General features: G+C 43.6%; 5 protein-coding genes across 6 annotated transcripts; 4 read left to right on the top strand and 1 right to left on the bottom strand.

Annotated features, from left to right (window-relative positions):
- The first annotated feature begins 777 nt into the window (after positions 1–777).
- LOC108154498 lies at positions 778–2,273 on the top strand. Its single transcript, XM_017284798.2, has 3 exons — positions 778–1,326; positions 1,444–1,649; positions 1,719–2,273. The coding sequence occupies exons 1-3, from the start codon at positions 1,082–1,084 to the stop codon at positions 2,075–2,077; spliced, it is 810 nt and encodes a 269-aa protein (XP_017140287.1). The 5' UTR covers positions 778–1,081; the 3' UTR covers positions 2,078–2,273.
- A 1,379-nt stretch (positions 2,274–3,652) lies between these two features.
- Positions 3,653–4,793, top strand: LOC108154649. The gene is made up of 3 exons (XM_017284980.2): positions 3,653–4,070; positions 4,292–4,444; positions 4,508–4,793. Exons 1-3 carry the CDS (start codon positions 3,752–3,754, stop codon positions 4,678–4,680), a joined length of 645 nt encoding a protein of 214 aa, XP_017140469.1. The 5' UTR covers positions 3,653–3,751; the 3' UTR covers positions 4,681–4,793.
- A 1,960-nt stretch (positions 4,794–6,753) lies between these two features.
- On the top strand, positions 6,754–9,622 carry LOC108153931. Its single transcript, XM_017284027.2, has 3 exons — positions 6,754–7,471; positions 7,536–8,338; positions 8,401–9,622. Exons 1-2 carry the CDS (start codon positions 7,156–7,158, stop codon positions 8,051–8,053), a joined length of 834 nt encoding a protein of 277 aa, XP_017139516.2. The 5' UTR covers positions 6,754–7,155; the 3' UTR covers positions 8,054–8,338; positions 8,401–9,622.
- A 1,795-nt stretch (positions 9,623–11,417) lies between these two features.
- LOC108153932 lies at positions 11,418–12,094 on the bottom strand. The gene is made up of 3 exons (XM_017284028.1): positions 12,076–12,094; positions 11,542–12,018; positions 11,418–11,467 (listed from the first exon to the last, which is right to left on the bottom strand). Exons 1-3 carry the CDS (start codon positions 12,092–12,094, stop codon positions 11,418–11,420), a joined length of 546 nt encoding a protein of 181 aa, XP_017139517.1.
- Positions 12,095–15,890: 3,796 nt separating this feature from the next.
- Positions 15,891–26,536, top strand: LOC108157723. 2 transcript variants are annotated; one of them, XM_017289892.2, is made up of 9 exons: positions 15,891–17,374; positions 18,015–18,251; positions 18,478–18,734; positions 20,328–20,506; positions 20,661–21,002; positions 21,894–22,098; positions 23,340–23,450; positions 23,514–23,692; positions 25,594–26,536. In XM_017289892.2, the coding sequence occupies exons 1-9, from the start codon at positions 16,633–16,635 to the stop codon at positions 25,733–25,735; spliced, it is 2,394 nt and encodes a 797-aa protein (XP_017145381.1). In that variant the 5' UTR covers positions 15,891–16,632; the 3' UTR covers positions 25,736–26,536. The 2 variants fall into 2 exon arrangements, with proteins under 2 accessions (XP_017145381.1, XP_017145382.1); XM_017289893.2 differs by lacking the exon at positions 20,661–21,002.
- Positions 26,537–26,911: the final 375 nt, after the last annotated feature.

The raw sequence follows: 26,911 nt of genomic DNA, 5'->3' as shown, positions 1-26,911 counted from the left end.
GCTTTGTTATCCAAATTTTACCTCTATTATTTCATCACTTATGATTAGCTCGTATTTTTCCCATTGCCACTTAACTTTCAATTATTACCACATAGACATGGATACACAGTCCAATTCAATCATCGAAGTGCTAAACACTATTTCACCATACCATTTACCATTCCCTGCAACAACAACAGAATGGGCAAACACAAATGACCCATTTATGCTCCAAAGAAAGGAGACACACACACACACGCACACATTTTTGCGCTCATAAGTGGACAGCGTGGAATATACGGCAACCGGATCGTTCGGTTAAGAAGCGTAAATAAATTAGCAAATATGTGACTTTGGATATTGCGAGAGTCGAATGAAAGCTGAGCGCAAACGCAGCCGGGCTGGGTAAACTGCGGGTAAACAGCCCCATTGAGGGCGTGCGCATATCGAATGCCTCCAGACCATATCCCAGACCCAGGCCCAGGCCCAGGCCCAAGACCAAGCCACCAGCCAATGATGTCGAATGTTTACCCCACAACACAGTCAAGGCGCCCCGCCTGATCCAATGGCCAAGTCCAAGTACAAATTTCTCTCCAGTGGCGCTGACTGCGACGACGACGTAGACGTTGACGGATGAAGACGGCGCTCCCGAAAAAAAGGCAGCAGCAGCAGGGCTGCCCAAAAAGCCACCAAAATGAACATTTCAGTTAACAAACAAGTTGACTTTATTTTCTAGATTTATGTACATGTGTGTATGTTGCCTCTACGGCTCTGGCGCTGACTCCGACTACAACTCGGGAGAGCCGGCATATTTTTCGCGTCTTTTTTTTGGTTGCTTCCGCAGTCGGCGGCTGCGTCTCGGCTGGTTTTATTTAATTTACTTTGAAATTGTTTTGTAATGTCAGACCGACTGCGACGTCGGCGTCGGCGGCGGCTTCGACAGCGCAACAAACGCCGCCCAATATAAAAGGCTAGACGTCTCGAGACGCATACATCAAACTCATCTCAACGCTCTCGAGCTCAGCAGCAGACAGCATCAGCGCCAGCTCCAGCAAGGATTAAACCGTGTCGCGATCCGACTTGAATCTAAAACGAAACGAAAATGAAAGTGTTTGCCATCGCTTGTGTTACCCTCTTGGCGGCCGCCAGCTGTTCCTGGGCCGCTCCCAGTGTCCAAGACAACAGAATCGAAAGTGATAACACGCTCAGCAGGGCCGCCCGCTATCTGGGTGCCTGTTTGGAGAGCGATGACATGGCCACCTGTCTGGCTGTCAAGGGCATCACTGCCCTGAACCGTGCCGCCAGGAGCAACAACATTGAGCTTGCCAGCGGTGTCACCTTCCAGAGGTGTGTGTTGTGTGTCTGTGACAGTGTTCAAACTGAAATTGAAATCGAAATCAAAAAACCGAAAGTGATGTGGATTTGACACCGTTTTTAATGTGACCCATTTCTCATTCGTTGCAGAGATCCTGCCAGTCCTATACAGCGCAATGGCAAGTCTCTCAGCGAACAGGATATCTATGCGGAGCTGCCCCAGAACGCCGAGGATCGCAATGGACGCCTGGTCGATCTGGCCATTTCCAGCATGACCGACTTCTTGTCCACCCACAACTTGGAGTTCAAGCTGCCCTCGGAGACCACCCAGCAGGTGGCCCGCGCTCTGGATGAAGGTGAGCTCAGCAGTTCCGTCTAACCATTTTAATTTGGTTCTAAAATTGGGATATTTTTGTGCTTCTCAGGTCGTGGCAAGATCAAGAAGATGATTGGACCCATTGCTCTGGCTATTGGCGCTAAACTGTTCGCCGTCGTTCCTTTGGTCCTCGGATTCCTCGCTCTGCTGACCTTCAAGGCCGTGATTGTGGCCAAGCTTGCCTTCTTCCTGGCCATCCTGGTTGGCGGCTCCCGTCTTCTGGGCGGATTTGGTAACAAGCTCGGCGGTAACGCCATCGGCGGTGGTTACAGCTCGAACGCCTGGTCTGCCCCTGCCAGTGCTGGCTGGAGCTCGGGTGCCTCTTCGTCCTATCCCTATGCACGCAGCATCAACGAGGAGCAAGTCGATGCCCAGCAGTTGGCCTACGCCGGACAGCAGCAGCAGTAAGCAGTCAGGAGTCAGGAGAGTAGCCGTGGATGCCGTTGGTGCCACTAATGTGCCTTTGTTTTGAAACCCCTTAGCATGTAGTAATTTATTCGATGAGTAATTAACTAACTTATTGTACAAGAGACAGCCGAACGCTTTTCACAGCAAGAAAATAGTCATTATGAATGTTTGAATAAAACTAAAAGTATTTCCCCAACCCCCTCTCGAGTCACGAGCGTCTGCCCAACCGTATTCTACATCAAAATCCCTGCACGTGCCTCTTGGCGTTTGTATAATTGATTCCGGGGAGGGCGTGGTTGGACAAAATGTTTACCTGTTGGTAAAAGACTTTCCCATGGGGCAGCTTAATTCAAATGCTGACAGAGTCAAGCAAGACTGGTTGGGCGACAAATATTTGGAACTTTGAGCGAACGGGCTTGACCTAAGAGTGCGGCAAGGCAACAAGTTTCTTGTGGCAATTAAAACTTGTGGCAGGTTCTGCTGCTGCCTGTCCCTCAAACGAGTGGCAGTCGAGCAAAAGGCTGTGCAAAAGGCTGTGCAAAATTATGTGTAAAAGTCTGTGCAAAAAGAATTGATAATCTTCGGATAAAGTTTTGGCAAGTCAAGTGGTATGTGTGCCCTTCTCATAATTGGAGTTTCTAATACTGATGTGGCATGTTAATTGTCTGCCACACAAGTTGCAGCCAGAAGAAACTTTCTACTTATGCTCATAAAAGTGTCACTTTTGCGATTGAAAAGATATATGCGGGTATGCGCTACAATTCAGCTTTCTTTTGGAAATAGATTTAGAAGCAATTGAAATAGAAAACGAGCGCCAGCGAACCAGCAAGCCACCGAACGACACTTGACAAAAAGAGAATGAAATCGAAAGCGTTGAAAGCGTACGCTGGCCAGAGCAACTAACTGGGCCAAAGCGGGCATTAAGTCACCACGACTGAGGCATACCAAATAAGGGGCGGATCGGGGCAGGCCACTAATAATCGCTGTAATGGAATTCAATGGCACGCCTAATGAGCGATGGCGAGCGAGAAGGAGTCAGTGTAGGAAGAAGCCCAAGCAGAAGGCAGCGCCCAAGAATCTGGCACACAGTCTATCTCCTCCAAGAGCCGCCTAAGTCACGTTCTCGTGTGCTGCAGTGCTGCATGCCAATTAAAATCAGCTAACGGTGGAAGGCGAAAATTGGGCCATTTGCTTATATAAAATATATGTACAAAAATCATATCCAGCCACGGCAGTGGCAGACGCCCGGCCCAGACCGGCAGGTCACTTCCCTTTCGTTGACGACGTGCGTGGTGGAAATATGGTCAAGAAATTGTTGGCAGGCAGCATACGCATACGCTTTGCATAAATTGTGCCGGGGATGGCATGGCTTTTTGGTATGGGGATTGTTATTGCAGTGCGGTGCGTTTTTATTTTGGACACTGCGCGATTTCTAGCCACACAAAATTGGTCAATCGACTCAGTTCGGAGCCGGCGGGCACGCATACGATTCGAAAAGGTATAAAACGCGGGGGCATTGCATACAATTAATCACAAAGCAATTTCCATTCGCAAAGCCAACAGCCCCAGCCCAGCCATCAGTGCGCCGACCAGTGTGGAATCCAATCGAAGGATTATCAATATAAATATCAATATCGACTTTTGTCCAAAACCAAAACCAAAGTGCTAAGCAATATGTGCGCGAAATTCGTTTGTGTTGTGCTGGTGGCCAGCTTTGTGTGCGGCGCTTTGGCACTGCCATCGCAGGACGGCAGTGAAAAGGATTTAGTGAACATGCTCAATCGATTGGATAACGAGGAGTCGGTGTCACTGTTCGGTGGCCTGCGCATCGATCGGTCTGAGACGGGACGCAGCTTTGGTGCCAACAAGGGCGTCGAGTCGTTCGAGGACCGCGCCGAACGCTATCTAGAAACACATGAGCTCAATCTGTCCTTCTCCGGCGATGAGCAGGAGGAGAATACCGAGAACGAGTACGCCGGACGTGCCATGGATGGTAAGTGATCAAAAAGCAAAGTGCCTTCACTCTACCAAATATTGCGCATACAACGTGTTGCACTGTCGGAACATATAGCCAAAAGCAGCAGAAAAGCGTTGCATACTTTTCTGGCTAAGCCTAAGTGGAAGTGAAAGCTTTCTCCGAACTGCCACGGATGGCATACTTTTGGGTGGCCTTCACTGAATGTCTTCGCTTTCTCTCTGCTTTCTCCGCAATAGAATCCCGCAGCAAGCGCATGAAGAAGATGCTGCTGCCTCTGCTGTTGGCTTTGAAACTGAAGAAGGCTGTGGTCGTCAAGGTCATGTTCACTATCATTAAGTTCATCTCGCTGAAAGCCCTGGCCATCTCCTTCCTGGCCCTCATTCTGGCTGGTAAGTGTCGCTAGCTTAAAGCAAACAAAAAGAGGCCCAGCTTACGATTTCCTTGACTTGCAGGTGCCACCTTCTTCAAGGATCTGCTGGCCAAGAAGAAGGAACATATCACCACTGCCTACATCACTGGCAGCCCCCTGAACGCCGATATTGTGCACTCCGACTGGAGCCGCAATGGACAAGCCGCCGGCGCCGATTTGGCCTACAACCACTACGGCCTGGCCCAGCCCTTCTAAGCTCTGCCATACCGCCACAAATCCATCCAATCCATCCCCCTCTATACTAGTCTATATCCCTACCCTCATCACTGCATCTTACCCTCGCTGTTTGCTTTCCCTCGCCTTTTCCTTTCCACCCCTTCAATCCCCTTCCTACATGAGACTTTACCCCTGAAGAATGGCTTAATTCGTTGTAGTCAATAATTATGTATTTACGAGTAGTTACATTTAGTTAGTTAGCTGCGACATACCAAAAAACCAACAAGAAAAAGCACAAAAAAAAAGAGAAACTTATAAAGGATCCAATCGGATGCCCACGACATGGCTAGCTCAGGACAATGCTTAAGGAAATATGTAATCAAACAGTCGATCATATTTGCGCCATATTTATTGCACATTTCCTTCCACAATCCAGAACCCATAACTCTTGGCGGATGTAAATGTCACTCAGGTCCAATCGAACAAAACGAAGATTATGCCTGCTAAAGAGCTTACTTACTTACTAAGTATTTATTTCGATAATTTAAAGCAAAAGCAATTGAATAAAAATGATTCATCAAATTCAAAAATCACAAATATTTTCAACCTTTTTGCGTAAAGAACTTTTTCTACAGCCCAAATACATACATCAGAAAAAACCTACGCCCATAAATAACATCAAAGCGATGTAACCCAGATTTGAAGGCATCCTGCCGTGATATATTGCAAAAATATTTTCCGACCTCTTGTTGGACACAACAAAAATCGAGCAAACAGCAGAAATGGTCCACAGTATTCATCATAGGTGAAGATTAATGGCTGAATGTTGGATTGGTTTGTTTTCTGGTTCACCCGCAGTTTTGACAGAAGCCGTTCATTTCTATCCCTGGATATACATAGCTTGGCGAAGCAATCAAAGAAATATATTCGTAATCATCCAATCGAATATGCACATACATATGTACATATGTGTGTATAAGGAATTGAAAGAGTATGCAATGCGTATGCTTTTTCACTCTTAAAGCCAATCAATTGATATATGTTAAATATCTAAATATAAGTGTGAATGTATGGGCTCATATGGGATATTCCCCTCTGGGCAATGCTTTCTTTGTCATGCAAAAATAGTGCCAGCATGTGCGTTTCATTAATTTATTAGCAAATTTAATTAACATGGCCTCTAGGCCCACTCCACTGGCTTTCTTTGCGTATTCTTCCTAATTGATTACGGGAAAATGTCCCACTTACTGTTCCTCTATAAAACTGAAACAAATCGACTATTGTTTATCAGTTCAATTTGATCAGCATTGAGATGAACGGTATAAGCAAGAATTTTGCAGGCGGGTGCCTGATTAAAACTGCCCTCATCGTCGGCTTGCTGGTGTCTCTTGCCTCGACACTGCCTGTCACCGAGGAACAGTCCTCGACTGCTGCCACTAAAGTGGCTGCCCCTTCAATTCAAACGACCGAGAAGCTGGCTGAGGGTGCAGAGCTTGTGGATGGCCCCTTGGATGCTGCTGGGCAACTGCGCTTTCCTCCAGATGGAAACGGTGGATTTTTCCAGAAATTCGGCCAAAGACTAAAGAACAAGAAGACCACAACGACCACTACTACCACTACCACTACTACCACTTCAACGACCGAACCACCATCATCGACTTGAAAATTCTGTGGCTGCGACAATTATTTAATATTTATTCAATTTAAATTTACTATACCCCAACATTTTCCATAAAATATAATTTATTTTATGAAAAACGCATTAGATGTTTAGCAATTGAGAATCAAACTATAGAAAGGGCCAGAATCAAAATAAACTCCAGAAAATAAATCATTAGCAGAGTATAATATGAATACCAAGAGTCAAGAGGCAGCAATGAAGAAAGATATATTACCTCATGGCGAAGAAAGCGGCAAAACGAGGGTAGGGTAGGGCCAGAAGAGAAATGAAATGAAAATGTAATAATAATTAACAATGAATTGTTAGTTAGTTCCAGTTAGGCATGGCAAAATGCTGTGACTTAATTTATGTCCGAGGCACGCGACCTTTATCTGCCTCTGGTAATTATGCGAATGTCTACGAGTATTCCTCTCGGCTCCCAGGGCTCTCCGGGAATTCATTAGTTGGAACTTTTTTGGCGACAGAATTAGCCGCACGGTTCGTCTCGCAAGACTGGGCGCTGCGCGCAGAGGAAAGCGAAAGTCCCACCCATTCGCCGCTGATGCCCCCCCAGTTGCTTGGTTGTCGGTTGTCCGGTTGCCCGGTTGGACGCAGCTGACTGACGCTGGGAAGAATTTCGACCACAAATCGTTTGGGTAATTAGAAAAGGCAAGGGGCCACAGGGAGTACACAGAGCACAGCATTGGTGAAAGGGAAATGGGAAATGGGCATAGAAATGGAAGTGGAAGTTTGGTATAAAAGGCGAACCCATAAAAATTAGATGTTGCAGTCTCTCTAAAGCAATCCCCAAGCATAAGTCCCCGTACAGCAACAATAGGTTTGTCACATCAAATATGTTGCTAATCAAAACCCTGGAGTATCTATTCTACCTGGCCCTGTTCGCCTTCATGTGCAAATATGCCCAGGCTGCCAGCGTCCAAGCCACAGAAGCATCGACTATTGCCACAGAACCTCTAAGGAAGCCGCAAAAAATAGAGACGCCTCTCAATGAGTGCGAGGCTTCGTCATTCAGCTGGATGTGCCTCAAGATAGAGCTGGTCAAGATCATGGAGAGGCTGGCCGAGCAGCAGGAGCTCAGTGTCTTGCCCGGCGTTAGTGTGGTTAAGGATGAGAGTGCCACCGAAATGAAGACCTCCGAGCTAATGGCGGGTAAGCTCTCTCTCCATCGCATCGTTATGGGGAAGGGAGTGCTAACTACTGTCTAATCTTGCAGAGGTGGCACGCAGCTATCCAAGTGATCCCAATACCCGTCTGAATGGATACATAGTGGCCAAAATGGAGAATCTCCTGAAGACGCGCTTCCTTCGCTTCCGCTTGCTGGACGACAAGGCCCTGGTGGAGGGACGCAAGCACAAGTTTGGCAAGAAGGGCGGTCTGGAAGCTCTAGTGGCAGCCGGTGTCATGATGAAGGGCATGCTGATGGCCATGGGCTTGGGCGCGATAGCTCTTATGGCGGGCAAGGCTCTGATGGCAGCTCTCATGGCTCTGACGCTGTCCGGCGTCCTGGGTCTTAAAAGCTTGGCCGGAGGTGGCAAGTCAACCACCTACGAGATAGTGGCCAAACCCATTTACACCTCAAGCCACTCCCACTCGGTTAGCCACGAGGATGGCCATGGACACACGCCACACTTTGCAGCTGGAGGCGGCGGAGGTGGTGGCACTGCCAGCGGTTTCGGTTACGGTGGATATGCCAGATCTATGAAGCCAGACAGTCAGATGCAAAAGCAGTAGACGAGTTTCGAAGCATTTACGTGTATATCTACTCTTAGGCTATTTATTTATTTATTTATTGTAATTTAAGCATGACAGGAAATACAGGCAAATCTATCATTGAAAAATAAGCGATATAAATCAATGGGTTACACTTGTTACGACGTTTGCTGTACCTAATTCTTTTACCTGGATACTACTTTTGGTTCTTTAATTGCCTCAAAATGTTCATGACGACCCTCTTGTGGAGCTGTTTTGTTCTTCTGTTGGCCATCACTATTACTGCTGGACGCAAAAATCGCACAAGTAATTTACAACTCAAGCCCTAAAAATGTATTTAAATATATTTCACGTATATTTCTCCACAGTATGCGATGATTTGGGTGTATGTATGAAAAGCTGTTTTGTGATAATTGTCCAGACGAAAGCCCAGTGTCCTGAGGGTAAGAGGTGTTGCCTACATGGAAACGTCCCGGATACTTAATTGTCCAGACGAAAGCCCAGTGTCCTGAGGGTAAGAGGTGTTGCCTACATGGAAACGTCCCGGATACTTACCCTGCAGTACAAGTCCTCGATGACTCATCTGATGACGAGTCGATGTCAGCATCACTACCACCGATGACATAGGCGATGAACCGCCTATGAAGTGTTGAAATTTACATGGTAGGACCTCTCCATAGGGCATATCAGATGACATTGTCTTCCAGCAATGCAAGCATTTTATAAGCGGAAGAATCATGCATTTTATAAGGGATGATTTCACAGAGGAAGGAATAGATTTATATTTGTCGTATAAACGTTATGGTTGTCCTTACCTTATATAGTTCTTTCAGCGGGCTCTTTTGGGATTTTCTACAGAATCGCCACTGAAATAGAATTGATTACTTACCACGCGGTACTCAGTGAGTATAAATTTCAGCTTATAAATTATCTAATTTTTATAATATATATTATGTGACGTTTGGTATTGCTTTTCGCAAAAAAGACAAATTAATTTTCAGTAAAAAAAAATTTTTTTTAAAAGTCACAAAAATCGGTTGAACGGATTCAAATTTGTCTGTTTGTTTTCTATTCTCACAAAACATCAGCCGTTTTTCTCGACAGGGGGCGAACACTGCACCAGGAAGATTGTGTGAAAAATAAGGGACGGAGTAAGCGGGTGGCTAGCATTGCGTAATCACAGCAAATTTATTTGTTCATTCTGGCTATAATAATTATGCGACCTGATTCAGATTCTGCAGTCTGGTATATATGGGCATTCTTTACAATTCTGCCTTTTCGCATATCTTCAAAATTGTGGATATCACAGATTTTCTTTTTTTTGTAGTAAGGACGTGTCTGGATACAAATTTGGTTTCTCTCGCTTTTTTAGTATCTGAGATCCAGCCACTCATCGAGTGGCCTAATGTACTGGCGAGGCGTCTTGCGAGAACCAGATACCGGCGTATGCTGGCCAGAATACCTGTTCAACAGATAATTGAACCAAAAAATATCCCCCTCCGAATTCATAGACCTTGATGACAAGCATTTTTTTTTTTTTAATCATCGTATTTTTCATGTGATTTTTGTATAAGTTGCTTTAAAAGTAACAGCAAACATAATTTGTGATATTTTTTTATAATCAAACAAATAAAATAAACACCTAATTATAAAAAAAAAAAATCTAATCATTAAATTTGTGAAATAACATTTCATATTTTGATTTTTTTCCATTTAAAATTTGTTGGTCATATATGTATGTACTTTGTATTATTATTTTCAAAATTTATATCGATATTATTTTTTCTGTGTTCTTCTTGAGTTTATCAATCGCCTTCAATAGTCCAACTGCTCCCAGTTAACTTGACGTTATGTAAGTAAATTTTTGTATAAAAAAATCAACGTCAATTAGCAAGTCCAAAGAGAATCAACTACCAGACTGTATATAAAAACTTTCTTATACTCTCACTTAAGCTCTCTTTTCAGAACAAAGTTATTTGGCAAAAGTTTCATTCAAACAAAACTTTGAAAAGGTATTTAAACTTCAGTGCAAAAAACTCCAGCTGAGTCTTATGCGAGCATTAATTAGCAAAATCATTAAACATTGATTTTTTCCACTGGCCTATTTTTTAATTTGACCCAATTTTTTTAAATAATAAAACCGAAATTCGTTGAATTTACTTTAGTCTATTTCATGTCACCATAAAGTCACTCTGTGGTGGTAAGTAGCTCGAATACTTTCCCCGAAAATTTCATACTTATTTACTGTTTCTACAGCTGAATCTGTTGGCCACCTGATATGGATTTCATTGATACGAAATGCCCTCGAGGCGGGTACTCCTTGTCAGTACTGACAGCTAAAGGTGATTATCCGAAAAACCCCAATCGTGCTTACCAGCCCCATAGCACAGCCAGTGACATCGGGGGCACTCTACTACGAAACAACGGAGGCAGACTCAACTGTCAACCCTGAAGCGGAAGTTACAGTTGTTACAGTGAAATCCACGCATTCAACATGAATGCTTTAGAAGCAGAAGCCTGGACTCAACGTCTGGAAGGGACCCCACGGGTATCTGCAGGCCCAACTCTAGTTAATGCCTGACATGTGGAACAGCTCGCCTCAATTTGCACATGGCTCAAACACGGCTGGAACAGACCACTGTGGTACTATCGGCTGCCAGTATATATCCCATATCCAATTCCATTCATGCTGAACTACGCCCAAAGTTTGCGCAAAAGCAACTCTGAAGACCAAATCACATCGAAATTATATAAACTATTAAATAAACAACTACAACTATGACACTACAACCACTACAGCGGCACCTCCGGGCACAGTGCCCCCCCGAAGAAACAAGATTTTTAAGGTAGCTAAAACGACCGAAAGCAATATTTACTCTGAATTAGAAACAACAATTATACACAACCATGCATAAATCTGGGCTATATTGAGGTCCCAAACTAAAAAGTGATATATATATATATATTCCAGGCAATCAAATAAAAGTATAACTTTATAGCTAGAAAATAAATCACAAAGACTGATTTACTATATGAAATGGTCATACCTTGCTCTTGTGCAACAAATATTGGGTATTATATGGTAATGTAATTTGAATCAAACATCATCCTCGAATCAGCCTCACGAAACATTACAAACTGCTGTTTCATATTTTGTTACAAACATACGTCTATTTAAATAGGAACAATTTTTTAAACTTCTTTGTGGTTGAATTGAAACTTTTTATTTCTTTGTTTAAAACTAGATTTATAGTAGTTATTCTGCTTTTACTCTTATATCGCTAAAATCGTTCATTTAGTGGACTCTGTGGAAATTATTGGTGTAGTAGTAGTTGTTGTGGTTTTTCTCCACTTGCCTCGCCATTTGTTTGTTCCAGGACGGTTCTTATTCTGATTTGGGTCCTTCCAGATGTTTTCCAGATTCAATCCTGAATCCTTAAGCAAATTCTCAGCCAATAGTTTATTTAATTTTGATGCGAATTGGTCTTCAGAGTTGCCTTTGCACAAACTTTGGGCATCGTTCATCATAAATGGAATTGGATATGGGATATATACCGGCATCGGATAGTACCACGGTTGCAAAGTGGGTGGCATTGGGGGTTTAGTTGCAGCCGTGTTCGAGCCAAGTGCTAATTGAGGAGAACTGTTCCACATTTCAGGCATTGACAAAAGTTGAGCCTGCAGATATCCTTGAGGTCCGTCCGAAACGTTGAGCCCAGGCTTCTTCTTCTGTGGCGCCCGTGTTGGCTGCGTAGATTTCACTGGAACAACTGTAACTTCCCCATCAGCGTCGATAGTTATGTCTGTCTCCGTTGTTTCGTATTTAACTTCCTCCGATATCTCTGGCTTTGTTATGGGGTTCGAAAGCACGATCAGTGGATTTTTCGGATCATCATTGCTAGCTGTCAGAACTGAGAGGGGAGGCTCTTGCTCCGCGTGGCCATTTCTTATCAATGACATCCATAGCAGTAGGGCAACAGTTTTAGCTATAGAAGGTGTAAGTAAGTATACAAGTTTCACAGAAAAGTGTTCGAGCTACATACCACTGCAGAGTAGCTTCATGGTGACAAGAAATGGACTAAAGTTCTTTTGAGAAAAGTTCGGTTTTATATGCGAATTTTCTATTAAATAAGAAAGTGGGTCAGTGCAAAAATGAAGACTTGAATGAATTTGCTAATTAACAGTTTAATGTTACATAAAATATAATAATTTTTAATTAGTGGTTTTTTATAAGCAAACATTTCTCCAGTTCTTTTACTAAAACGAGTTACACTCCGACGTGGCATACTTTTAGGCATCCGGAAAAATCTTTCACTCTCTCGCGCTGTCGTTCGATGCATGTGTGTGTGTGAGTACCGATGCGGTATACTTATGCTCACCCAACATCACCCAAAGTTGGCCGCATCTTGTCTGCACATTCGGTCTGGCACCTCGAATCAGTTGGTCTTAAACGTTTGTCGGTCTTCCACGTTCAACGCGTCGCAACGTTTCGGCCAGAGCCCACAAGAGCCATAAAAAAAGTGAAAGACCCGATGGGACAAGATGAATTCTGGGTATCAAATGTCCGAAATTTGGGTGTTGTGAAAACTCGAGAGAGCGAAAGTAACTAGTACCCGACAATAACAACAAATTGTCTTGCTAATTAGCCGCCGACACGCAACAGCAACGACCAGAATTATGAGTCGATGAGGCAGGAGTGAGTGTGAACGTGATATCTTCCAGTGTTTCTGTGAGTGTTATTGTGATTGAGAGTGAGTGCGTGCGAGAGGCTGCTAATTGGTCGTGGAACATCCTTCCCCTAAAGAAACAGTAAGTAAAAGCCCGAGAGCCAAGCATTCCTATTTAAATCGAACTTGATTGCCCGTGAAATGCAAATATTTGACCCAGTTTCGAGTGCGCCCCACAGCCAACTGCCTGCACAAAAGGCAGCAACAGCTGGTAAGCCGGTTATAACCAGTCACTGCAAGGCTGCACTGTGCTGCACTGCCGGGATGGCTTATCAACCGAAAAGTGGAAACAAAACCCGTTTCTTACCTTCCTGCATGCGAGTGAAAGAGTGGAAATGGATGTAAAAGTGAAATTTCCTGGTGTCTGGGGCCGGCTTAATAAAGTTCTTAAAGACCCACCGCTTACCGCCCCGCCCCGCCCCGACTCACTTGAGTTATTAGCGCATGCCAGATGAGAATCTCAACGCGCTCTAATACCCAACAAGCAGCAGCAGGTACTCGTATATTAGAATGCCAATTAGGGTTTGAATGGCGTGCCAAGTGGTTGTAGATTCTTAAAAACAAAATATTTATAATGTTATACAAAGTGGGAATAGAGACCAGAAGCGGGTAGCGAAGAGTGTAAGTAAATGGCTTGAAATACGCTGTACTTTATTCGTACCTTAAAGCCCAGCATATTGCTGAATAATCGCAGTAAAGTGACAGGAAAGGGAAAGCATTTTGGCAGAGATTTTGAAGCGATAAAACCGCATACATACATATACGACATAAATGTCGATGCGGTGACAGTAATTTTTAATGCAAAGCCTGTTATATTTATTTGCTATTTTATTGCCGCTCTGTGGCATATCAAATATGCGCAATAATTACCACTTAATTCATTGCACTCTACCTTGCCCATGGATAAACATTAAAAAACCATGGTAAATCCGATCTATTTGGACTTAATAAGCCATTAGTAAGTCAGGTTGGTTAACCGCAACGAAAGTGAATTTGCTGCCTATGGATTTCTCTTACCGCAAATAAAACGCAACAGAAGAAATGTGAGACTAGCAGACAGACCTAGAGCAAAAGTTAAACAACTTTTAAAAATATTTGCACGCTATTCCCGAACAGAGTCTGAGATAGAGATACAGGCACGCATGAAGTGAAATTAGTAATCTATTAGATACATTCACCGGGCGGGCGTTCGACTGAAACTGAAACCGAAACCGAAAGCTGCCGCTGAATGGCTCTCAGATTGATGCGATTCCATCGTAAGGGCATGCATACGAGTATTTTTAAACTTTACATAACTTCTGGTTAAACATTGCTCTTAAATGCCTTCCACTTGATGGCAGGGCAGCTCTGTGATGTTTTTTGTCTGCGATGCGTGTGTCTGCTCGAGAAATTGTCACATAAAAATGCAATAAAATCTCACAGAAATGCTGTCACTGACAGCCACAGCAGCAGCAACAGCAATGGCAACAGAAATGACAGCGTACAGGGAAAGCTTGTTACCTTCCCGAACGTAATCTGTCTGGCAACGGATGGGGGAAGGTTGGCCATTTTCAAGTGTCATTAAGATGAATGTAACTGAATCATTATTCAAAGAGCAGAAAGCATTCGAGTGAAAGGGTCGGGCCCGTTGTCAACTGGTATGGCAGAACGAGAGGCGAATTAAACGAATTAACCAAATCCCACATCTTACATAAGGTCCACACAAATCTTAAAGACCAAAAGTTCTATGGTTTCTATGCCACTAACCCTTCAAGTCAGTCGCCTAACGGTCAGACAGGCCTGGGCCGGGTCTTCGACTCGGCTTGAACTCAAAGAGAGCGCTTACTTCATTGTAGAGGATGGGCGTCGTTGGGTGAGTTCTTCTGCTGGTGATGGTTCCTCCCCAAAACTTGATTTAGCAGCCCATTATTTTTATAGCAATTGTGTACGAGTACTCAGTCTTTTATGGGTATTTTTGTGGCATGACATAAGTCGACATGGCACTTTAATAGAATGGAGAGCCTTTAATATGAAAAGCCATAACAACACGACGCGTTACATGAAACATATTGTGGTGCCGTTTAAGTATATTACGCATACGTCCTGTGCTACGGAGAGCCGCTAAGTCGAAGCTCGTTAAAAATAATAATCATAAGTCATGTAGCTGCAGCTGTGCGCGTTATTTAGTATAATTGATTGCATTATACACATATCAAGTAGTCTGGAGAGGCTATTACATTGCATGTCTAGGATTCCCAGCTAATTAGAAATCCACAAAATGCCACCAGGCCATTGGAGGTCAGAGGTTCCCTGGCAGATGCTGTTGGAACACTCCGAAAAACCTGGCCTAATAACCCAAATTGGTCAGCTCTTTAGATTGATATCTCGGTTATTGATGCCGCAAACAAAACTTCCATGTCTTTTGTTGCGAATATCCATTGAAACGGGGCTCAGTGCGGAAGGTAATGGAATTTTTATTTGACAGCTTGATTGCTTTTTATTGTCACCAATGCCGTTTTCAATTTGAGTTCTCCAAGACACTTAATATCCCATTTGAATACAAAGCTTGAAACCTCTTCCTCTCTCTGACAAATATTCACAGACCACAGTGGGGCTATCGGACTATTGCTGACCCAATTTGGAGTCCCAAAAAGAGTTTCGGTGAATATACATACTAGCCCAATAAATACATAATAGAATTCACTTTATCTTTATTCTTCTTTATAGCAAAAACTCGTTTGTGTTGGATCCTAAATGGCCGTGAAAAGCGCAGCCAGCCGCTGTGCAGAATTACCGTCCAACGAGCAGACAAAGTGCACTTGAAACAATCCAAGTTAACTGGAAAACTCAGCCACAACGCAGCCAAACAACTTTCAGCGGTGGTCAATGCAAAAGCAGAAACATCAGCAACAAACTACAGTTAAGGTTTTGAGCCGCGGAAGAATCTTGAAGCAATTTTTGCAACGGCAACGTGTGAATACACAGGAAGATCCAGACTGCGGATGGCGACTGCAATGCGAAAAGTTAACGACGACTGAACGAAACCAGAGAGTGGTAGAGAGAAAGAGAGAGAGAGAGAGAGAGAGAGCGGAGTCAAAAGAGCGACCGGTCTGCCTGGGGCTGGCCATGATCTTGGCTTACAGCGCGAGAGCTTCCCTCCACAGTTGTCCGCCAGACGCGCACGCATGCGCACGCGAAAACTTGCTAACCGGGATCTACATAACGTATCTGCCAGATACCAGACACAACGAAACGATACGCGCTCACCGTTAGTCCGTAGGTGTGTCGTAGGCCTTGATGAAGTAATTGCAGGTGGTATCTAACCGCACAGCTCTTTTTCTGGCCAACAGTTGGCTAAAGCAAATAGAAAACGAGGCGCTAAATGCGGCAGCGAAACTCCAAACAAACAAACGAATCCAAAGTGAAATACGTGAAGAAAGTACAATCAACGCACAGTCCAAAAGAATTTACCAGAGAGGAGAGGAGCAGGAAATCAATGAAATTGTGTTTGCGGGCTAATCTGGTTTTACTCGGAACACTTTGCTGCCTCACAAATTGATTTGTCAAGTGGCTAACGATTTCGCCAATAAAGCCTTGGCCCCAGCCATTGTGTCCGGCCCAGACGGTAGGGCGTTCCTAAGCAGCTCAAAGTTCCTAAGCACGTAGATGGCAGATTCAGAGTCGGTCAGGCGGATCCAAATAAATAAACAGCTTGGAACAGACAAATTGCAGAGGAGACTGGCTACGGGTACGGCTACCCATTGCGGCCCATTGATTGCCTTGCCATTTCTTTGTGCAATTGCAGGTTAAAGGTGTAAACAGCCATCAACATCACTGTCTCGGTGTCAGTTGTTTAAAGGAAGTGCTAATCGGAGAGTGAAACTGAAATTGAAAATGCATAGCCCGCCGGCGACACACATACTCGTACAGAGCGTACAGATGCTCCATAATTGGACGTCAAGTGAGAGTCAATGCACATCCTCAAAGCGGGCCAAAAGAAATCGCACCTGCAATCGTATTTGCAGTCGGAATCGAAATCACAGTTGGAGCCACCCAGGTAGCAGCATGGTCAAATCAAATACTTGGCTTCTGCTCTTGGCCATGCTCTGTCTAATCAACTTTGTCGCCAAAGCGGATGAGACTGCACAGAATGGACATGGACGTGGACGCGTTGGCCGCCATCTCTCCACAACACCTTTGAGTCACACAGCGACTGAGTCTCCTGACACAGCGACGGAGTCAGCGACAGTCACAGAGTTAGCGCCAACAGAATCCGCCACGGAACTGGCACAGGAAGAGTGGCAGCCTGTGGTGAATGCCACACAGATGCCGATGCCGACACCGCTCAGGAAGCAGATGGATGAAAGAGCCGGCAGCGATTCGGTGCTGCTGCGTTTGGCCCGTCGCTTCACCAGCGGCAACGAGCTGTGGAATGGCATCATTCGCGATTGCTATCTCCGGCCAGACATCTCGTGTTTTCAAAAGAACGTTTTCAGCTATCTAAATGACGCCCTCGATGTGCAGGATGTGAATGTGACACAGCGCCTCAAGTTCTTTAAGAATCAAGTGCAGTACGAGGCGGATAAGGAGCAGGAGCAGCACAATGCAAACGAGATTCCCAATAGGGCGCGCGCCGGTAAGTGGTTTTACTCCAACCCGTCCCCATTTACTCCATTTATCAAGAGACAAAAAATCTTATGTAAGAGGCGCTCTAGCCCTTCGGCTTGCCTTGCCTCACATACCAGTCGCTTGTTCGATCAGTTTTCACATTTGATTCTTTTCTTCTTCGTTTCGTTGTTTACCTCTACTCAACCTGGGCACGTTCACCGCCGACTGAAAGAAAACTTTCACTTGTTGGGTTTTGATTTGATTTTTTATGTATCTTTGCTCCGACACAGCACAGCAACAGCTAAGCCGCCAAGAGAGTAGTAAAATATCTTCGGCGGCGAGTCGATCTCTCATTCATGTGAGTCACGGCGCTTTGACTGCGCACTCAATTACTCGCCTTTTGGGTAGCCATCAATGGTTTCTTTGGCCAATGCCACGGCAAGTATTGGAGTAACAACTGTAACAATTGCCCATTAACATTAATTAAACCGGTCGTCGGGAGTTGTGCAACCGCTGAACATCGTTTAGAATTAGCAAAGAAATTGAGATAATTGAGAAGCTATGTTTATGCAATCGCCAGGTTTCGTTTCGTTCTCAGCACTTTCCATAACCCAAATATGCCAGGCAGTCAATTCACATTTCATCCCATGAATCTCTCTCTTTTATAGCCCCGCTGGCGGAAACCCCCATCGAGGAAGTGACAACGGCGCTGTATGGCAAGAGTATTAAATTTGCGATGACCCACGATCTGGAAGTAGATTTACCAGAAGTAATGTTCAATGGCGCCACATTTCGCATCTCGCCGCGTTCCATCGAAGGAAATGGAATCATTGCCAAGCTGGAGCTAATACCCAAACAGGTGGTCAAGGCCCGGCTGGCTGGCATGATAATCCAGAAGAAAATACGTAAGTAATATTCGCATTCGCTTGTCTTTTGGCTTGGCTTGTGGCTGCTGCAGTCACGCACCGCACCCCACAAGCAGATGCAGACGCAGTCGCAGATGCAGATGAGAAGCGCTTTCACTCTCTGCAAAAAAGAGCGAGCGAGAAACTGCAGCCAATGCAGCCGACACACGAAAAAATGCTCAAAAATCTCTGGTTTCATTTTAACTTTCGTTTCATTTTCTGGTAGAAAAATTTCTACGCAGTAAAATTGTGCTGTCATTCCTGGCATTGCTGCTAATCATCAAAATCATCAAGATCAAGTTATTCTGGTTGCTTCCAATCGTCATTGGCGTTGGTGCGGCAAAGAAGTTGCTCCTGAAATTCCTGCTGTTCCTGTTCCCGGCATTGTCGCATCTCTTTAAGTTGTGCTCGCACTACCAGCAATCGTATCATGCACCCCTTAAGTACCACCACCACCATCACCTAATTGATCATCATCACACGGCAAGTACAAAAGATCGAAATAATATACTTCTTTTATCATTTATCACTCGTTCGGGGTCAGATACCTCAAAAATGGGAACGTCTGATGTGTAGACTTATTCTTTTTTGGTGAAATTTCATTAGCCAGCTTGAGCTTCTAAGCATATTTTGTCTATCCGCCTGCCGGTCGGAAGTCTCTGTTGTTGCTCCACGGAAATTCAATTAGAAAAGTACAAGTACTTTGGCGTCTCAGTAGAAAAGTATTTTCATTGAAAGCAGGCGTTAACACATGCTCAGACGCTGACAGAGACAGCTCCTCAGCTTGACGTATCGTCAAATGAAATCCCTACCGTCTTTGGTAAATGTCCTCGTTCGCGAGGATTATGGCTGGCTCCCACCTGAATTTCCCATTCTATGCTCACTTGTCAGCAGAAAGGAGTGCACACGCGTAGATACTCGTATTTATGAGATATTTATATTCGCATTTGAAAATTCTGCTGGATGCAAAACCAGGGCCTGAGGCTTAAGCTCGTCGGGATAATCCGGGTTTCTGTATTTTCTTATAAAATTCTATCGGGCTTGCAACACCTTGCGACTGAGTAAAGTTGTTTTAAATCAGGATTCAATAAAATCAGGAATTTTCCATTTAAAATCCTTAACGGCTGTCACGTAGTCAGGTTCAATTGGGATTAGGCCGACTATTAATCGATTTTACAGTAGTTAATGGAGAAAACTTGTAACCAAGTAACCAAGGAAGACATTAACGCTCAACATGTTGCTCCATGGAATATATACATTTTTAAAGCGTTGATTGTGGAAAGTTAAGCGAGAAGAATGACCCATACAAATAGAGAGCTGGAACACGCGAAAGCTGGTAGCTAGACTTGTTCATGGCATTCCAGATTTTCATACTCTGGATACCACAGATAATGTGTCTGTTCTTTTATCCAGCCCTGGCCAAAGTCTGCGTAAATTAAATTACTTTGAGTTTGTCATTGCCCAAAAGACTTCCCAGACACACAAGGACTCATCATAGCTCGACAACCACTTGACAACCACACGTACAATCTGGGCGCAGCATTTCATCTGTTTGTGATGTGGCAAATGTTCGTTTGTCACCTCTTTACCAGGAAAACTCAGTTGTCTCTGAAGACAGTGATAGAACGACGAAATATGAGCTGAGCCATGAGTTTGGCCAACAATAAAAACCACAAGTAATAAGCAGAATGTGAATCTAAAGCTATAACTACGACTGTCGGTATATCAACATTTCATTTATTATTTACGGCTATTTGGCAGTCATTGAACTGGGACTAAGGGAGAGATCCCACAGGGAAATATAATGCGTATTATTCGGGTACCAGTAGCCTGTACCTATAAATAGCCAAAAAATGTCGTGATGAGAGCACTCCACACGAATAAGAAGAAGCCCTCCAACTCAAACACACAACAAAAAAGAGATGAAAAAAAAGAAAAAAGTTCTGGTGCCACGAGTTTATTAAATGTCACGCAGAAGCCTTGCAGCATCGACTGCTCCATTACATTTTTCAATTTAAGCTTATCATTGGTTTTTTTTTGTCTACCTCCCCCTTCCCGTCTTCGTCTCATCTTTAGGTGGTTCCACCATGGCACAGTGGAGAACACCAGTCGGTGCCTGACATTATCTACACGCACCCACCCAAGGGTCATCCATCTGCGTATCTCCATGGTGCGCCCGTGCACGAGAGCCATGGACCAGGATTCGAGCACTTTGAGGGCGCATGGGAGAACAGCGGCCCGGGACTGGGGTCTGAGTAAGTTTTTTGCATGGCTTTGGCAGCACTCTATATATCTGTCTTTATGTTTATGTTCATCTGTATCTATGACTCTGTCTTGTCTCTAAACACACATTTCTCACTCTCACAACAACAAACCAAAAAAACAACAAAAAATCCTTCATCACAATAGATACATAGGCGATATAAATCGCGCTGCACAAATAGAGGATAATCCGCATTATTTTAAGCCGAATACGGCGAATGATGCTGGGGTACTGCATGCTTGGGGCCTGGGCACCACACAGACGTATCCTAAACAGCCGCAGAACCATCCACAGCAGCACCCACAGCAGCAGCAGCAACGTTGGCCTGCCACGCAACAGTCCAGGCCACCGACAGCCCAACAACACAAGCCGCAATTACAACACCAGCAGCAGCAACAGCAGCAGAAATTTCAACAACAATTAAACGCCCAGAAAGTACATGCCTCTAGTCACAGTTTAAATCCATTTCAAAGTCAGGATAAACAAAGGTATATACATCCTCAGCACTCGCTCAGAACACACAAATCTGTACACACATACGCACACCCATTAATAAGGTCGTAATATACTCCAACTCTACTAACATCTAACACACCAGGGACCTCTTAAAGTATCCGCACTCCTGAGAAACGCACACAGAATTTTTCATCTCTTTATTAATACACCCAGAGAAAAATTAAATACTAAAAAGAAGCACACACATATCTAAATTACATATTCGGTGCTGAAGTGCAAACATGGTTAAATTATAAACACTTTAAAATAAATATATGGAATTTGTTGGAAATATATTTAATTTAAATTTTATATGTATTTATTTTAAATATGGAAATATTTAATTTAAGTATGAAAACATTTTACAATTCCCACTCTCGTTGAAAATCTTTTGGCATACATTTTTAAATCTAAGTGTAAATATTCAAATATCAGGGTTTTTGTTCTTGTGTCTCTCTGTACAAAAAAAAAGTTTATATTTTATGTCGCACAACTGTTGTGTAGGCCTTTAAATCATTGAACAAACCATTGCAATCAAAATTGAATGCGAAACTTTATTGCTTATCCATGCCACACAGTCGCACTCCCATATCAATATGTGACTCCTCAATCTGTTTTCCCAGTCACCTTGTGTCCTCGTGGTCTCGGCAGGAGGCACACGCACATGAGAATGTAATTAAAATTTTTTTAATGAAAGCCAAACAACAAACTAGGGTCGAGAGCAATCATCGTACGAGTAGTTGTAATTTTTGCCAATTACAAAGTCTGCTGACAGGCAAAAAACAAAACGAATAAAGGAAATTGGAGTCACTCTCTAATGAAACTATTGTGCAGAGACCCTGCTCACATTCCAATTTTTAATACTCCCACTTTGCATGTTACAGCTCAAGGCCAGCTTACACCCAGCCGCATCCGGTATACGTTCCAGGACACCAGCAGCCACAGCTAGGACCAGGATCAGGACCCGGAGCAGGACTGACGGCTGCCGCACAGATTGCCGCACAATACGAGCCAGCACGCAACAATCAGCAGCAGCAGCAGCAGCCACAGCAACAGCACCACCAAAATTTGCAGGAGCCACAACTTTCGGTGCGTATCACATTACAATACCCATTATGTACAACGCTTAGATGTACAAACGGAATCTACGAATGTACTGCATTTGTAATTGGAATTCAACATACCCAAAAAAAAAACAAAAAGAAACCTGTGAAATCAGATAACCAACACATAAAACAAAGCTTTGGGTTAGACGGGGTTTCGTGTGGCTTTATTTTAAAAGTAAATGGAGAATTTAGGGCACATCCAGCATCCAAAATCCAGCAGATTTTAAAATTAAAATTTAATTTGAAGCGAGCAGACTAATTTAAGCTCAGAGACAACTCAATTAGAAGGAAATTGAATTTGTATTCTAGTCCGACATCGAATTGATTGCAAAGCAAATGTTTGTCATAATATTATTCTCATCAGAAACAAGCAAGAAAAACAATTTATTTTTCCTTCTTTCTCTTTCCCTGGGGAACTTTCCATTCCATCCCAGATCATTTGGCCAATTTGCTGTGTAGGTCACTAGACTGGGACTCCACTCCACCCACCAGGCATCATTAGTGGCATAGTGCCAACTCCTACTTGCACAGCTGGACGGGCGTGCAGCACCAGCAACAGCAGCACATTCAATCAAGCGCTGCTGCAGTTTCACTTGTTGTCAGTGTCAGTTCAAACAAATGTCTAGACTCCTCTCGTATCTTCATTTATTGACACTTTCCTCAGCTCACAGTGCAAATAGTTTTTCTTGTGTCTGCAAAAGACCCTTACGCAGATGCAATTTGTGCTCGCTCGGAAGTTGTTTTTTTTTTTTTTATTTAACGACACCATGCAAATTGCAGGGCTGTGCAACGTTTTGCCGCCCAACTGCCGACTGACGGTTTTCACTTTCGAGTGTCCAGGCCAGGCCAGAGCGTCATGTGGGCTGTGTCTTCAGACATGTGGCTTGTCAACTAAACCCATAATTAAATTGCACTTTGCCATTGCAAAGCCAGGCGGGGCGGCAGCTGTGGCAGGGAAATCCGCCAAGCAAGGCTTGCGAAATGCCCCGCTGTTCACCTTAATTAAATGAGCACAGCACACATTGTCAAGCATGAAATATGATGGGAACTTGTCGGGAAAGTGTGCCTGTAAGCCGTAAACCGTAAGCCACCTAAGAGACCTGTCCGCAGCAGACCTGATGTCCGTTTAAACGCTAGCCTGACCGCATGCATGGAAACCCTTTATGACCGACTACAGCCTCAACTCAACATTTTGTTCTCTTACTCCTCCCATCCGAAACATAGCCCGAACTTGCCGCCCAGCTGAAAGAGGCCATACGCATTCAGGCCGAGCAGCGTCTGATCCAGCAGCAGCAGAAGATACTCGAGCACCAGCCGTTTGTGCAGGACGGACAGGTTTGGCCACTCGCCTCACTAATCTGCTTTCATTGTTAATAATTTGCGCTTCTTTTCTCCTAGCCGCTGTATCCGCTCAACTATGATCCGTTTTATAGTCCCATACTGCTGAAAATCGATAAAATCGTGGAACAACTGGGCGTGAAAAACGACCTGTGCAAGGAGCGCATTGTGTGCAGCATGTACAAGGATCCAGCCACCTATAGTCCGCACAGCAATTTCGTTTCCGCTGAGCTCAGTCGGTAAGTCTTACGATGGCCAAATGTGGCCAGCGTAAAGATTTTTGTCCCATTTTTTGCTCTAATTGTTAGCTGAACATTTAGGCAGGCATCGCAAATTGTAATGTCAGGCAGTCAAAAGGCGCCACCCCATGCCCCATTCATGTTTGAGATCGTTTAGTTCAATGCGTTTGCACTCTGCAGTGAAAACTCTAAAAAATACTCCCTCTTCCAAGGTCCCCCTTCATCACTTTTCAATTAATAGCCAAGAGCGTGAAAAGAAAGCGTGGCTCTGAGCTCTGAGCTCCGGGCTCCGAGCGCTCCAAACTCTCTTTCTGAGTGCAGTTTGTCACATAGCAAGTTCGTTGCTGTCTTTTCTCGTCTTCTAATTGAACTGCACATTGCACATGGCCAGCCAAGCGGAACTGCCTGCCACATGCCTCAAGCGGCAACAAAGCGGCGTGGCGTGGCGTGCCATCAGGGCGTTCCGCCCACATGCCACTTGCCCAGTCAACGACTGACACACGGCAATGGGTCATTCCCGAGTCGCTCGAGCATGCCACGGGCCAGATAAATTCGTACTGTTTTGCCGGTTTTCCTTATCGCTCACAACAATGAATACCAAAATTGTCATCATTTTGCATGGCTCCCCTAGATAAGTATTTTGACGAAATTGTTACTGACAGCGACGCCAGGAGATGTGATCTAGGGCCCGGGTCCAGGCATTGGATGATTTATGAGTCTGTGTGTCCATGACAAGTCATTAATTGAGTGCCCCAAGTGTGCTTAATTGCCTTATCAGGGCTCGACAACAGACAATGGCAATGGGCACAGCCTTGGGCTCAGGTTTTTAGCCATTCTAGTTGAAAATTAATTAAAATAAATTGACTCCATGAAAGGCCATGCAACTCTAGTTTAAAGTGTCCTAACAGTCCGGCTGATTGGGCCTTTGGCGTTGTCAGGTCAGGTCTCCGGTCTTATCATAATAAAGCAATCATAATTAATTGAAAATGTCCACTGATATTCGATTCGATTCGAATGGAAGTTTGATTGAACTTTTAGAATGGATAGCCCAGAACCGCCCGAAGGCAAGTGCTGTAAAATTTAATTGACTGTATTTCTTTCTCATTTTATTGAAATTTATGCTTCTAACAAGCAAAACTACTGAAAAACTAATTAAAATGTTCTACTTTTAACGAGGGAAACGGGTAAAAAGGTCGGGAAAAAGTTTCCTCCAAACAGTAAAAACCCTGCAAAAAATCCTTCATATGAATATGAAATGTAATTTTAATGAACACTTGGGGCAGGGAGGCGACAAAAAATAGTTACATTAAAAGTCTGTCAGCATATGCGTCCCGCATCAGGTCACGTCGTCCGCGTTCCCTTTCAACTCCGGAGCAGTCCCTGAATGGGATATCAGTCTGGCCTTGACTTAGGTACTCCAAAACCCACTCTGCACGACCCACTAGTCACATGAAATCCATTAGCAGAACCGAGGCCAGAGAATCCTACTGAATTAAGTACTGACAGCGCGCCTACAACTCAGGTCTGAATAGTTGAGTGGGGGGCGTTGATGTGGGAGAAACAGAAGTGGGAGTAGCTACGCTGGTGCTGTCTGGCACACAAAAGACCCAGAAGAACGAGACGAGTGAGCCGAAGAAGCAATTAAAGCTGCTTTCGCTGAACCGATGTGTGCCGAAAACTTTAGGGCGATGTTCACAAGTGCCAAAGTTAATTAGCTAACTTCCTGGCAGCTAACACAAAAAACGTTCGTTCGTAGATCTTGGCCTGCAGCTAGGACTGTAGGACTGTAAAAGCATCCGACTTGGGAGCATCTGCTCAAAGCACAACAAAAAAAACGAAAAATTAATTAAACAGGCGAAAAGTTTTTTGGCAAAGAAGTTTATCATTTGTGTCTGTTGCAGCGATACCAGCGAGCTGGAGCCCGTAACGCATGCGAATGAGGCCGTACGTCGCTTCTATCGGCTCATCCAGGCGGCGCGAGATGGCCAGGATCAAAAGGATTGCCAGAGCCTCTATCCACAGTGCACAATGCCGGCAAAGTGAGGCCAAGGCGTGAGGCGGAACGAGTACCAGTACGAGCAACTTTGAAGTCAAATTTTCCTTGTTAAAATGAACTGTAAATAGGATAATAATGATAGCACATAAGCATAATTTATTGTAATTTGTTAAACTATTATTTATTTATTTATTGTAAAGTAAGCGTAAGGGGTTGACCCGTGCTTCATTAATATTCATTCTGATTTTGTTGCAGTTTTTCAACCAATAATATATTGAAACTTACTGCGGCTTTTGCGGTTCGTACACTCTTTAAATTCCTCACACACGAGTTGTCTCGTACATATGTAAAATTCACTAAAAAAACAATTCACTAAAATACGAAATAATGAAATCAGAATATTTATTAATTGCCGGCCAGACAGACCCGGCTGCAAATTCAATTAGTCAATATGAAAAATTGTTATTAGAGAAACCCAAAATGAAAAAATAAATTGAAATTGTGTTAAATGTCATGTAAAATAAAATTCATTTTTGGATCACAGCACAGGGTGATGCCAATCCAATCGTAATGTTGGCAATTCCAAAGAACTCTGACTCAATTTACAGGTTAATAAAATTCGCAGGAAGAGTGCACTTATCCACAGAGACGAAACCGACCAATGCCATGCCCTAAGAATCATCTTTAAAAATACATAATATTTTCAAGATGATTTATTCGTATAAAAGTCTATTATATGAGCAAATGATTTTGATACCACCATATGGTAAATTTCAAATAAATAAATATTTTACCACTCCTGGGCTTATCACTTTTGCTAAATCAATAATCTTAATCCAAGACATTCTTCATGAAATTTGTTTACTACTAGTATGCCATTCCCATAAGAGCACTATGGGCAAAAATGGGATCATGTTAGCATTTATTATACATAAGTACATATGTATTACATATTATGTATGTATTAATAAAAATAAAGTTAAATTTTTAAGTTTTACTTTCATTAAATTTATAATATATTCCTTTAATTTTAATTTTGAACTTTTTTGAAGTTACGCATTGATTTTTAAAAATGTTTAAAAGTATTATCAAAACGTTTTGAACTCTAATGTACTCAGAACATAGACCAGTTTATAAAACTCTGAACAACAACAAAATTGTATTTATTCCAAAAAAAATGTGATTTTTTGCCCATAGTACAGTGGCGCAATGAGCCGATGAGA

The sequence above is a fragment of the Drosophila miranda genome, chromosome 2 (genome assembly GCF_003369915.1).
Source record: "Drosophila miranda strain MSH22 chromosome 2, D.miranda_PacBio2.1, whole genome shotgun sequence".
Classification (NCBI taxonomy): domain Eukaryota; kingdom Metazoa; phylum Arthropoda; class Insecta; order Diptera; family Drosophilidae; genus Drosophila; species Drosophila miranda.
Note: the sequence above shows the minus strand (reverse complement) of the source record. Positions and strands in the feature narration are given on the sequence as shown.

Excerpts from the sequence above, each read along its gene's own strand:
- LOC108154498 (XM_017284798.2), top strand. The coding sequence starts at position 1,082 with ATGAAAGTGTTTGCCATCGCTTGTGTTACCCTCTTGGCGGCCGCCAGC. Across the intron at positions 1,327-1,443 it reads AGCGGTGTCACCTTCCAGAG|AGATCCTGCCAGTCCTATAC; the intron begins GTGTGTGTTGTG and ends CATTCGTTGCAG. Across the intron at positions 1,650-1,718 it reads GGCCCGCGCTCTGGATGAAG|GTCGTGGCAAGATCAAGAAG; the intron begins GTGAGCTCAGCA and ends TGTGCTTCTCAG.
- LOC108153932 (XM_017284028.1), bottom strand. Across the intron at positions 11,468-11,541 it reads TATGATGAACGATGCCCAAA|GATTCAGGATTGAATCTGGA; the intron begins GTTTGTGCAAAG and ends AATTTGCTTAAG.
- LOC108153931 (XM_017284027.2), top strand. The coding sequence starts at position 7,156 with ATGTTGCTAATCAAAACCCTGGAGTATCTATTCTACCTGGCCCTGTTC. Across the intron at positions 7,472-7,535 it reads GACCTCCGAGCTAATGGCGG|AGGTGGCACGCAGCTATCCA; the intron begins GTAAGCTCTCTC and ends CTAATCTTGCAG.
- LOC108154649 (XM_017284980.2), top strand. The coding sequence starts at position 3,752 with ATGTGCGCGAAATTCGTTTGTGTTGTGCTGGTGGCCAGCTTTGTGTGC. Across the intron at positions 4,071-4,291 it reads CGCCGGACGTGCCATGGATG|AATCCCGCAGCAAGCGCATG; the intron begins GTAAGTGATCAA and ends TCTCCGCAATAG. Across the intron at positions 4,445-4,507 it reads CCTGGCCCTCATTCTGGCTG|GTGCCACCTTCTTCAAGGAT; the intron begins GTAAGTGTCGCT and ends CTTGACTTGCAG.
- LOC108157723 (XM_017289892.2), top strand. The coding sequence starts at position 16,633 with ATGCATAGCCCGCCGGCGACACACATACTCGTACAGAGCGTACAGATG. Across the intron at positions 17,375-18,014 it reads TCCCAATAGGGCGCGCGCCG|CCCCGCTGGCGGAAACCCCC; the intron begins GTAAGTGGTTTT and ends TCTCTTTTATAG. Across the intron at positions 22,099-23,339 it reads TGCAGGAGCCACAACTTTCG|CCCGAACTTGCCGCCCAGCT; the intron begins GTGCGTATCACA and ends TCCGAAACATAG.